This window comes from Sorex araneus, chromosome X (assembly GCF_027595985.1).
Source record: "Sorex araneus isolate mSorAra2 chromosome X, mSorAra2.pri, whole genome shotgun sequence".
Classification (NCBI taxonomy): Eukaryota; Metazoa; Chordata; class Mammalia; order Eulipotyphla; family Soricidae; genus Sorex; species Sorex araneus.
Genome location: NC_073313.1, coordinates 204,032,397 through 204,046,274, shown reverse-complemented (window position 1 = coordinate 204,046,274; position 13,878 = coordinate 204,032,397). Strand labels below are relative to the sequence as shown.

At 37.7% G+C, this 13,878-nt stretch overlaps 1 protein-coding gene across 4 annotated transcripts in view; it reads right to left on the bottom strand.

Annotated features, from left to right (window-relative positions):
- The window catches only part of UBR3 (ubiquitin protein ligase E3 component n-recognin 3), a 158,909-nt gene that overhangs the window by 14,752 nt on the left and 130,279 nt on the right, over positions 1-13,878 (bottom strand). For all 4 annotated transcript variants that reach the window (XM_055123540.1, XM_055123542.1, XM_055123541.1 and 1 more), the window contains 5 exons: positions 12,937-13,042; positions 8,971-9,074; positions 6,996-7,120; positions 1,143-1,250; positions 835-960 (listed from right to left, as the gene is read on the bottom strand). In XM_055123540.1, the coding sequence (XP_054979515.1) occupies positions 835-960; positions 1,143-1,250; positions 6,996-7,120; positions 8,971-9,074; positions 12,937-13,042 (569 nt within the window). The remainder of the gene's footprint in view (positions 1-834; positions 961-1,142; positions 1,251-6,995; positions 7,121-8,970; positions 9,075-12,936; positions 13,043-13,878) is intronic.

Below are 13,878 nucleotides of genomic sequence, written 5' to 3'. Positions count from 1 at the left end.
GCCTGAGCGTGTGGAAAGCGGCCTGGAGAGTGGCAGCGGTAGGGTAGTGGAGGTCGGCTGCCGGGGCTGGGTTGTATCTCTCTATGATACAACCAAAATTTCTTCTTAGCTTTCCCATGTATCATTCAGGAATGTTAGCTCTAGTCATCATGTTACAGCCAAGTACTTATTCATCATACAGCTGGAAGCTTGTACCTTTTGATCGCTTCTTCAATTCCCCAACTTCACCTCTGGTAACCATAGTCTAAGCTATTTTTCTGTGTGTTTTTTTTTTAAATATTGAGTATGAGTATTTTTTTTAATTAAATCACCATAAGATAGAGCATCACATAATTGTTCATGATTGTATTTCAGTCACACAATGTTCCAACACCCATCCCTCCACCAGTGTAATTTCCCAGCACCAGAGTCCCTAGTTTCCCTTCCACCCCTTGCCACCCCACCATTCCAGCCTGCCTCTATGGCAGGTACCTCTCTTCTCTCACTCTCTTTCTCTCTCATTAAGCATTATGGTTTGCAATACAGATGCTGAAAAGTTATCAACTATATCCCTTTACCTGCTTTCCACACTCAGTTCTTGTCCACAGTGATTACTTCCAACTAGAATTGTCAAAATGGACCCACCTTTATGTTAACTACCCTCCATTTTCCACACCACTCACCAGTCTTCCTGGCCCGATTTCCCTGGCCTTGGATACTGATTTATAAACCAGTTATAAACCAGTATGAAATTCATTCATCCCACAAATGAATGAAGTCCTGCATCTGTCCCTTTCCTTCAACAGTTTTTTTAATTATAAAAGTATAGATATTACTTTCTACTCCAAATTATACCTGGCAGCTAGGTAAATCCTCTCCAAAAAGGTGGTGCTGAAGAAGGCTGGTGATTCTGAGGAAAGGTAAGCAGAAATCCTGTAAATATTTTTCCATGGATTCAGGAGACCAAGCAATAGGACTAACCTAAAGTGAAAAAGAAAAAGAAAATCTGAATAATTTATTCTATAATAGCTTAAACTTTATGTTCACAATTAAGATAATATATAAGTATTTTTTCCTAAATAACCACTAAATAACCACTAAATAAATTTTTTCCTAAATAACCACTAAATAACCATTGTATTCAGTTTTTAAAGAGAACATACCATTGCACATTCCTGAGTTCCTTCTTCATTATATAACTTTCCTTTTGACAATTCGGTTATTACGAAACTCAACAACACTTCATGAGACTTTTCTGCATCACACATATTCTGGAAAAATTAAAATATATGTTTCACCAGTCATAAAAAAATGTACATTTGAAAGAGCACTTTTTAATGAACACAGTATAATATTACACTTTTATTTTCAAATATATAAATGTCAATTCCCCAAATCTGTATACAATAGTATTTCTCTTAATTTATAATGAACTTATGTACGGTAACTGAAACTATTCAAATACTTCTTTAAAAAGATAGCTTACTGGGACAATGGTAGATGGACATAGACACTTGGGTGGGTGGAGGGTGTGGTGCTGGAAAATTTCATGTATGACACCCGACTAATAACAGTTTTTAAACCACTGACCCTAAAACAGAATAAAATGAAATAAGAATTTTAAAAGACAACATTTAGGGGACCACAGAGATAACACAATGGGTTAGAGCCCAATGCTTTAGACACAGGAACCCAGGTTCAATCCCTCACTCTACATCACCCTCGTCACGCACCAAAGGAGTGACCCCCAAGTGCCAAGTTAGTAGCTGCACTATAAGATCTGGCTCTAAAACAAAAACAGATATCAGCAGATTAAATTTTTCTTAAGTAAGGAAGCACAAATCAAAATAAGCAAATATCCTTTGACCATGTAATCTTCACTCCAGAAAATTTTTCCTGAAGAGAAATAATCCAAAAGAAAAATATTAGATATATGACCAATACATTCAATGGAGTACATAGTAACTGCAAAAACAGAAATGATCAATAGAACCTAAGTTAAGATATATTAGCACAATATTTTATAGACAATGAGTATGACAAATTTGAGCTAAATGAAAATGTTTATAATATAACGTTAAAAAAGCCACCAAAAGGATATACACAATCAAATCACTATTGTGATTAAAAAAACTTATACATGAAATAGAAGAACATATGGGTCATGATTTTTTTTTACAATTTTCCAAATTCCTTAAATATGATTAATTAACATTCAAATGTTAAAAGAAGTCAATATACTGATTAATAATTTTATAGATAATTACATAAATATGCAATTTAATTAGGTTTAGCAGCCATATTTTTTATAGAAAAAGAAAAGTAACAGTTATTTGTAAAATTTATTTCAACACAATCCTTACACATAAAGAAATGTCTCTTTTTGTATAAACTGAGATATTAGAGGTTGCTATATATTACAATAAAGTATAAACTGAGATAAAGTAATCGATTAATTATGATGTTTTTATTCTACCCATTAACCCTACTTTTTATTTTAATTTTAAAATATTTGGGTGACGGGGGCTCCTCTGTAATTCCCGGCGTCTGGGAGGCTCTTCCAGAGCAACTAAGCCTGGCAGTGCAGTCCTGATGGTCGGGAGCTTTAGGAACTTGACTGGTAGTACAGGGGGACACCAGAGCCACAGCTGGTGTTGGAGGGAGGCATGTGGTGCTGAGATCAAACCTGGGGCCTTGAGTGCACGAGACCTTCATCCAGCCCTCTGAGCTACCTCTTCAGTACAGTTCTCCCTTTTAAGTTGTAAAATATAAGAATCGAGCAAACATGGATTGTAACTTTATTTTTTTTTTGCTTTTTGGGTCACACCCGGCGATGCACAGGGGTTACTCCTGGCTCATGCACTCAGGAATCATTCCTGGCTGTGCTCAGGACACCATATGGGATGCTGGGAATCGAACCTGGGTCGGCCGCATGCAAGGCAAACGTCCTATCCACCGTGCTATCGCTCCAGCCCCATGGATTGTAACTTTGTCTTGATATTTTACACATTAGTAGTCCAAACCACTGAGTTTATTTGATAGTATTTGATCTTTCTGTACTCCCTCACTTGCTCTCATGGTGTTTCGGTCTCTCCAACTAGGCTATAAATTCTAAAATGTCAAAAACTGTGTTCTCTATTTTGCACGTTATCACTTCTTTCCCAGTAAGAACTTGAGCAACAAATTGATGTTAGAAATTTTTATCTTGGACCCCTTTCCACCCCGACTCATACCTACCATCTTGCCACCAGAGAAACTGCCCAGCATCCTATCTCCTAAGGAACGTGATACTGCAGAATCTTCCCAGGTAGACTGATCCAAGCTGAGAACTCTGGGGCCTTCTAAGAATGGGGCAGGCAGGTTCCCCTTTCTGCCTGAAGGCTCAACAACCCGAAGCCATACCCTATACCCTCTGACCAAAAAAAAAAAAAAAAGGCCTAGATCTGTAACTGAACCTCATCAAAATTTCAAAGTCACCAAATAGTACAGTTACTAAACCGCATAGCCCAGCAGCAGTCAAAATTCCATAGTACCTTCTGCCCAGTAGGATTGCAGCATATCTGACTGGAAAGTTGCACAGAGGCCCACCAAAGTTAGTGAGTCTAAACAGTAACACAGAAGGCTCAACTAGCACCAACCAGTCCAGTAAATCCTCAGACAATAACTTCAGTAACATCATTGTGAGATATAACAGTTATCTCAAATTGACTCTTTTTTTTTTTCTTTTTGGGTCATACCTGGCAATGCACAGGGGTTACTCCTGGCTCTGCACTCAGGAATCACCCCTGGCAGTGCTCGGAGGACCATATGGGATGCTGCAAACACCCTACCCGATGTACAAATTGACTCCAGCCCCAAATTGACTCTTCTTAATCAAAGTTTTGATACTTCACTTGCCTTTGAATTGTAACAAATAGTGTGAAGTAGATTTATTTGTACCTCAAGGAGGCAGGCTAAGGTGGTTATGTGGGAAACTGGAGTTATTGGTGGAGAGAAGGGCACATAGGTGGTGATTGGTGTTGGATAATTTAATGCCTGAAATAACTGTATTATGAACAGTCTGGTAAATCACAGTGTTATAATAAAAAAATTTATTTTTTAATTTTGGTCTTGTCACTCAATACCTCTATTGCAAACCATAAAACCCAAAATGAGAGAGAGAGAGAGAGAGAGAGAGAGAGAGAGAGAGAGAGAGAGAGAGAGAGAGCGCAAAAGGGTATGCCTTGCCACAGAAGCAGGGAGGGGGGAGGGGGATGAAGTGGGGGTGGGGAGGGCACCCTGGGATCATTGGTGGTGGAGAATGGGCACTAGTGGAGGGATGGGTGCTGAGCATTGTATGACTAAAACGTAACCATGAAAGTTTGTAAGTCTGTAACTGCACCTCACAGATCCAGATCCATTACAAAATATAAATTAATTAATTAATTTAAAAAATCATTCTAACAACACATTAGTCATCTCCAATGACTATTAAGAACTCAAGTAAATTATATTTCAGTATTGGCATATAGTCATGGTCATTAAACTTTTGCAAATAAAAAAAAGAAATGTTGGTCTTGGAATTTGCCTGGACATATCTCTTTTGATAATCAATTGCATCAATTGCACCTCCCCTCCCTACCACGTTCAAGTCATGTGATATGATCAATTCTTGATTCAAAACTACAAAAAGGACCCTGACTTGAAAGCTATTTTCCATACATCTTGTGACCCTCTCTAGACTAATTAGCAGGATGATCGCTTATCAGACATGATGTATACATTATATATAACTTGGAAGGATGTATGTACCACTGAATATAAAAGCAATGCTTGCTTGTGAAACTGAATCAGAATAGTTCTTAAGTTGACAAAATTTACTTGAACAAAATATAGTCAGGGATAAGCTGATTTGAAAAAATTCATCTAAATTCAAAATACCACCATAGATATCACAATTATAATCAATGTAGCATTATTGATCAAAAACTTTTTAAATTAAACATACATTTTTTGAACAGATTTAAAAGTGTAACAGAAAAGTATTTCAAGAAAAAATACTTTCCTCCATTAACTAAGCAAGTCATTTTAAATCATTATTAATAAGTACTATCAACATTTCTTTACCAGGCAGTAACACTCGTTAGGTAATCTATCAGAACAGAAAATCAAATGAAATGTAGTATTAAGCACTTTATATCAAAAACTCTTCTCATCAGAAAAGTATGATACCAAATCAAGTGCCTAACAGGTAATTAGATAAAGTTACAGTTTACATACATAATAGAATACTACTCAGTTATAAGAAAGGATGAAATCTTGTATTTTTGTTACAACATAGATCAAACTACAGTGTCCTGTTAAATGAAGTAAGTCAGAAGGAGGAAAACAAATACCAGATGATGTCAATCACAAGTGGACAAATCAAGGGAACAGACAACAGTCAATGAAATCAAACTCTTAGACTCTGTCAACAGAAGTGAGATGGGAGAAGGAGTCGCAGACAAAGACTCTGTGAGCAGATAGAGCAGATTCTGGGAATGGACAGTGGTGGAAAAATAATGGCACTTTGGTGCTGGTAATGGTGCATAACAATTGTGTGCCTAAAGCATACACATTAATATTACTCAAAAAATTGCTCAAAAATAAAAATAAAATTTAAGAAGAAAATAATTAAATTACATACAGAAGAAGTCTTGGGGAAGCATGTTTTGCAATAAACCAGAGTAGGCTGTAGAGTTCAAGAGTATTTCTGAATCCAATGAATAAAAAATCTAGAAATGAGATCAGGAGAGGACTTTGGGAGAGATGTCAAAGGTGTGTGAATTAAGTCAGCAAAAGGATCACAGCTGAGTGATGCAACACATGCTCCATCTAAATTATAGTGATTCTTAAACTTCGTGGGGGTGACAAAACATATGCAATGATCCTTTACTGGGGAATAAAACAAAGAAAACCACAGGAAAGGAACACAAACTAAGAAATTTTGGTTATAAAAGACTCTTAACAGAAAGTCCTCTAACCAAAAAACTTATTAGAAAAAGATTGGAAGAAAAGCAGAGAAGTGAAAAAAAGTATGTCTGGAGACTTTCTTTTTACTTGATCCCAGTATTGGCACAACTCTTGTAAGAGCAGCAAAATCAAATCAAAACAGTCCCAAATTCAATGGGATAAGGAATAAGAAGACCTCATAAAATGTATAAGGAAAATATTTTATTTAGCTTGAAGCTCCATTTCCAATTACAATGTTGTTCAGTCTTTCAAACATCTTACTCTCACTCATCTCACAAACTAAATGAAATCACCAAATTATAACATGACAAATTCAGACAAGACACTAACCTTTGGGTTTGTGAAGTGTATTCCAAGAAGTGGAATTGCTGAGTCATATGGAGTGCCCAAGAACAGGTAACTGAATAAAGAAACTATGGTACATACACACACTGGAATACTACTGTGCCATAAAAAGACAAAACCGTGCAGCTTATTGCTACATGGATGGATATGGAGAGCATCATGCTGAATGAATACTCTCCATGAGTCAGAGGGCCACACTTTGAATGATCTCTTATATGAGGGATATGAAGAAATATGTCAGGGGAATAACAAACGCCCAAAGGCAATAGAAATAAAGAACATGAGAACTGGTCTTCAGAAAGAAGCCTGCCACTTGGAGGGTTGGAAGGAGTAGTGGGTAAGGGACTACAACAACAATGGTGGAAGGAAATGGGTCACTCTGGAGGAAAAGGGGGTGCTGAAAGGTGGTAAAGTGTTATACATAAATCCTATCAATAACATTAAACCACAGAGGAAGGGAAGAAAGAAGGGAAGTGGGGAGGAAGGGAGGGAAGGAAGCAAGAAAATACCTGCCATAGAGGTAGGCTTGAGAGTAGGAGGGAAACTGGGCAGATTGCTGGTAGAGGGAAGTACACCGGTGAAGGGACTGGTGTCAGAACAGTGTATGACTGAACTTCAATTATGAAAACTCTGTAAATCACAGTGCCTCAATTTAAAACAAAACAAAATGAAACACTAACCTTTTTGAGAGCTCCCTTGTGTTTCCAGGCTGACCGATCATCCTCAGTGCATTTAATCGAAAGTGCCGTAAGAGCTTGTGTGTAGAGCAGGGTGAAAAGCACCTTCACGATACAAGTGAAGTGATCTACAAGAGAAAGAGAAGAGCATTATTTATTTCAAATATAAATACTGTATACTCAAGGTAATTTCAAAAGTATGCCTTCTTTAGGCAAATGTAATTGATTTTTTTCCCAACACTAAATAAGATAATAAATTATACTTGCAACCCAACAAACCTGAATTGTGAAAACAAAGTAGCTTTATTCAGAATTAAGTAAATAAGACGCATTTGTCACAGTAAAAAGCGTGCTGTTTTAGAAGACCAGAGTGCTAATGCCATTCCACCTTGAAACACCTTATTACCTCAGCAAATCCCTTTACTGAACATCAGGTATTTACAACAATATCTGCATATTTAGCACTAATATTTCATCTACCTCTAATATAATATTTATCTTAAAATAACAGTATAAATACACCGTAACATGATATAATGTAATATGTAATATAATATATAAGGTCCAATTAAAAATAGAAGCCCCAATATTTTTGGTACTCCGAATAAAATTTACTTTACTGAAGTAACACTGCATTTTAACATTATAATGTTTCATGTGTGTATCACTGAACGTCAATACATGTATATAAGTCCAATTCTATCTACCATACAATTTGCTCTCTGTTCTAATTTACCTTTCCCCTCTTCCTTTTGGATAACCACTAACTAATCTCAGAGTCTAAAGATTACTTCTATTTTATTTAATTCAAACAGCTGATGGTGCTCTGAGCTGTTCTCTGGGATCATTTTCAGAGTGCAGAGCCAGAAGCAAACCCTGAGCACTGCTGGACGTGGCCCCAAAACAAACAAAAAAGGGTAAGACAACACATTTTGAATAACTATTACTATGTCAAAAATATGTACTCATGTTGGGGCTGGAGTGACAGTACATCAGGTAGGGAACTAGCCTTGCCCGGTCTACTTAGGTTCGATCCCGGACACCATGTACGGTACCCTGAGCCCTGCTAAGAGTCATCCCTGACCAGGGAGGCAGTAGTAAGCCCCGAGCACCACTCAGTGTGGCCCCCAAACGAAAAAGTACACATGTAAATAGACTAAAGGAATTTAGGTTGACACTTTGGTCTATATTCACATCTCTATATGAATATCATCTGGTGGGGGGATAGGGGGAAGATGGGGGAGGGAGGGCTCCCAAGCAATGATCAGGAAGCATAGGGCCACTCCAAGGATTCTCAGTCAGCCCAACCAACTGGGCCAGAGGGTTCAATACTCATGCCTGGCAGTGTGGTGCTGATGGGATCCAACAGGACTGGAACTACCAGGGCCAATCCAAGAGTGCCAGAGGCCACCTGGGTTATACCTAGAGAAGCCTGGGGGGCCATGTGGTACTAGGAATTAAACCACATGGTACTGGAGAGCATGCCAGAATGCAAAGCATGCTCCCTAGTCCCTTTGAGCTATCACCCCAACCCAATGATGATGATGATGTTGCTGTTTGGGGGTCACACTCAGCTGTGCTCAAGGCTTACTTCTGGCTCTATGTTCAAAGGTCACTCCTGGCAGTTTGGGTGACCATATGCAGTGCCACGGATCTAACTGGGCACAGTCACATGCAAGGCAAACACCTGATCTCCTGTACTATCTCTCTGGCCTCTTGTTACTCTTTTTTAACAAAGATTCTCAGGGTAATCAACCATATCAGCATCTGATTTTTTACTATAAAGCTGCATCTCAAAGGAAAAACAAAAAACAATTATTTCATTGTCCTCTTCTTTAGATATTTATGACTGATATTTACTAGGAATAGATAAAAACGATCTACCATCAGACTGAATGCTGTGTCAATCTATGTCAACAATTCCTGAATGCTTATTTAAATATTCCATATAACCGAAGAATAATGATAAAGGACATACCTTTCCGTAAGGGCTGAGGCATCATTAAGATCTGGATGAGCAAAAGGGATGTAACATCATGATAAAGAATTGGAACTTCAGGTTGCTGTTCTTCATTTCCCAGTCTAAAAGAAAGAAACAAAATCACTTTAGACAGTATTGTATAACCTAATTCAGTTTTCATTTCACTTATATGTATATGGAACAGAAATCACTATCAAGAGCAACTGAGAAAAACTGAAAAGGGGACAAATATCTTGTCAAAAATATAATCTCTCAGACTATTTTCTTTGCTCCCCAAATATAAAAATATTACATAGAAAAAGTTAGGTTTTATTAAAGTAAACAACAGAAAAATGTTTTGGTTTGATTTCTGGGCCACACCCAGCTATGCTCAGGACTTACTCCTGACTTTGGCTGTGCTCAGGGAGACCATATACAGGGATCTAACTGGGGTCAGCCATGCACAAGGCCTCAATCCCTGTAGTATCTCTTGGGCCCCAGGAAATGTTAGCTTTGATTTTATATAGTGGTGATAAATGTAAGCATCGGATCTTGCCTGGAATAGGTAGATATTCAGAGTATGAAAATAATCAGGGAAAAAAAGAATTTGTTTACATAAGACTTTTATTTTATTTACTGATAGTTTGGAGCCACACTCGGGGCTTTCTCCTGACTGTGTACTCAGGGATCTCTCCTGGCGGGGTACAGGATGTTCAGCTGCTCGGGAATACTCCTGGCAGTGTTCACCATAAGCAGTGCCGGGGACTAAGGTGGCGCTGGCTGCACCCAAGGCAAGAACCTTAATCCCTGTAGGATCTCTGTGGGCTTATATTAAAAAGTTTAAAAGCTTTTTAAAAGTCATTATAAAATTTAAAGAAAACATTTTAATACTGGGGAACAAATTTAACTCTGACAAAGTAGGATTTAATATTTTAAATCATGTAGAATCGTTCAGCTAACGGGAACAAGAAAAAATATTTAACATCATTAATCATGTGGTAAAGTCAAATCAAGGGTCAGGGATCTGTGCTCAGCAGTAGAGGACATGCCTCACATTTGTGAGGTCCTCAATCAAGTAATATCTTTTTTAATGCAATGAGGCCCAGAAGATGCTTGGTGGCCTAAAGCACTTTCCTGGCAAGCATATAGCTCTGAGTTCAAATCCCAATGTCACTAGCACTGACTGAGGCAATTCTGACAACTCCTGTGTTAAAGATCTCCGCTGGGTGTAGGGCCTTGGTAGATGCCTCCCTCAACACCACCCATTGTGGCCCCTGTCCTTCCTGCCCCCAGAAAGGCCAGGAGTGGCCCCTCCCCAGCACCGTACTAAAAATGGCAACACCAGAAAAATAAAAGTAATGGAAAAACATAACCTTGCGATCTTATGCTGAATAACTAAAATTGAAGATCTTATCCTCCTTTTAAAAAGTACTTCCTGGGGCCAAAGGATAGTAGAGCAGGTAGGGTGTTTGTCTTAAACAGGGCCAACTGGGTTTTATCCCAGCATCCCATATGGTCCTATGAGCACTACCAGGACTAACTACTGAGTGCAGAGCCAAGAGTAATCCCCGAGCACTGCTGGGTATGACTCAACCCAAAAGCAAAAAACAAATGAACAAACAAACCTCCAAAAGTCCCTAATTCTGTCTAGTGAAATGATCTACACAACTTTCTTATAATTCAGTGTACCCATTTAGCACTCAGACTATGATTTCTAAATATCCTTTCCCATTAAAGATTGAACTTATCTGTGGAATATAAAGTAACAGAGTGGGAGACTAACACCCAAGAGTAGTAGAGATAAGGACCAGGAGGTCTGCCCCACAGCTTGGAAACTGGCCTCACATGCTGGGGGGAAAGGCAGCTCAGATAGAGAAGGGAACACCAAGTAGAGGATGTTGGGAGGACCCACTCGGGTTGAAAAATGCATGCTGAAAGTAGACCATAGACCGAATATGAAGGCCACTCAATTCCTCTATTGCAAACTACAACACCTAAAAGGAGAGAGAACAAAAGGGAATGCCCTGCCACAGAGGCAGGGTGGGGTAGTGGGGGATGGGGTGGGGATGGTGGGAGGGGTACTGAGAACTTTGGTGGAGGAGAATGGGCACTGGTGGAGGGATGGATAAGCGATCACTATATGAGTGAAATGCAAACACGAAAGTTTTTAAGTTTGTAAGTGTACATCACAGTGATTCACTAATAAAAAATTTAAAAAAAAAAGAATGTGCAGCAGTGATATATTAACCAGTGACCACCAGTAATTCTCAGATTTCTATTTCTTTAAAAAGTGAATCTTTATCATCAGATTTGTTATAATGTAAAACAAATATTTGAGTTTTAAAAAAATATAACTATATGGGTAAATGGTTAATTCAGGGTATAGAGTAGGAAATGTACAAAATTAATTTGCATTAATTTGTTACGGCAGAAAGCAGAGATACCCAAAAGCTATGCGGAAAATGTCAGAGGACAGCACCAACTTACAAGGAATCCCACTAACCTAAAAGAGATTAATGTTCACTAAAAAGAACAACTAAAATGAAATTAAAAATTCAATACATACAAATACATGAGAACATAAAATAAATAACCATAACTTAATGGCCACTTCTAACAACAGTGAAGGCATCAATTCATTTCTTTGAAAATTTATAAATGGCAGTATTCAAGCATTCATCCTGTATAACTATATTTCAGGGCAACCAAATAGTTCATATGGAGAAGTTTTCCATTCTAAAAAACATTTAGAAAACAAATATTTTATCTTTAGTTTTGAATTAGACCCATTGGTGCTAAGGGATTACTCTTGGCTCCAGGGAACATTACTGGTGGTGATTGGGGAACATGCGGTGCCAGAGATCAAACCCAGGTCTGCCATGTGCAAGGCAAGTGCCCTACCTGCTGTATTATTGCCCAGGAAATAATTCTTAGAAAAAGTATATTTTAATCACTATATTGCTACATCTGAAATACTGAACTATGACAAGAGTCCACAGAGATTGCTAGTAAACTTGTCATTTTCACTAAATATTTCTATGTTTCACAAGAAAAAATAGATTCATAAAGAATTTCAATCCTATACGATTCTCAAAAAATTAGAAATTGAGCTCCCATTTGACCCAGCAATACCACTCCTGGGAATATATCCCAGAGAGGCAAAAAGGTATAGTAGAAATGACATCTGCATTTCTATGCAGATGTTCACTTCAGCACTGTTTACAATAGCCAAAATCTGGGGGGAAAAACGGAGTGCCCAAAAACAGACGACTGGTTAAAGAAACTTTGGTACATCTACACAATGGAATACTATGTAGTTGTTAGAAAAGATGAAGTCATGAAATTTGCATATAAGTGGATCAACATGAAAAGTATCATGTTAAGTGAAATGAGTCAGAAAGAGAGAGACAGACATAGAAAGATCACACTCATCTGTGGAATATAAAATAACAGAGTGGGAGACTAACACCCAAGAGTAGTAGAGATAAGGACCAGGAGATCTGCCCCCACCGCTTGGAAACTGGCCTCACATGCTGGGGGAAAAGGCAGCTCAGATAGAGAAGGGAACACCAAGTAGAGGATGTTGGGAAGACCCATTCAGGTTGGAAGATGCGAACTGAAAGTGGACTACAGACCGAACATGAAGGCCACTCAATACCTCTATTGCAAACTACAACACCCCAAAGGAGAGAGAACAAAAGGGAATGCCCTGCCACAGAGGCAGGGTGGGGTGGTGGGGGATAGGGTGGGGGTGGTGAGAGGGATACTGGGATCATTGGTGGAGGTGAATGGGCACTGGTGGAGGGATGGGTAAACGATCACTGTATGAGTGAAATGCAAACACAAAAGTTCATAAGTTTGTAAGTGTACATCACAGTGATTCTCTAATAAAAAAAATTTTTAAAGAAGGAATTTCAATCCTATGCTTATACTTAAAATATTTTTCAAAAATACTTTAGTGAATTTTAATCTTTCAGTACTTACTGTGAGTTCATCTCTTCTACTAACTGTGTAAGTTTTCTCCACGGATTATACTCAGAATCAATGCTATAAAGCCGCATGTGCAAGGCTAATACATGGAAGAGTTGATCTAAATAAAGAAAAGAGTAATCAAAAAGTTCACATGATTCTTCCAGAACAAAATTCTGACAAAATTTTATCATAAAATGCTTCATGTTATATTTACAATTCACCAAGTTTAAGAATGACCAACTTTATGTTTTCTTTTATGGCAAACTCTGAAATACAGATAGATATTTCTGCTAGAATCTAGACTGCACTTATGCTCTAAACTTGATAAAAAAATAACTTTTCAAGTCTTCTCACAAACATGCTCTTTCTCCATTTTATGCTTCAACCTTGCCAGGTTTTGCTACCCAAAATTATGGTTTCCATTTAAACAGAATTTGTTATCACCTTTAATACACTAGTCTGGCTCATACAGACAACAGCATTCATACAAATAATCATTAGGTAAAGTTCTCTCTCTGCCAAATATTTATCCCTAAGTCCTCTTTAAATTGAATTGACTTTAACATTTTTTTTAATTCAAAATGAGAAAAATAAAACAAAAATCTCATTTAGAACTATTTTATTTTCATTCCTTTTATCTATACCACAAAAATAGTCTACCAATTAAAGCTTCCAACAAAATTCTATTCACGGCATTTAGAAGAAAAACTTTCATTTAAGAATTTTAAATTACTCAACAGAATCCTGTTTTGCTTTCATGTAAATGTCCTTTTTGGCATAAGTTAAAAGAATTTGATTGGATTAGTCTGCTACATATAGCCCAAGTATTGGTCAATCAAAAGTCATTTTCTAGAAAGTCAGGAAACACTTCTTGATATGACTTAAATTGATTTTTAAAAATGAAAGCCAAAGTACACAAACATTGTTGTCAGTGATTTTATAAGCTAATGAAAG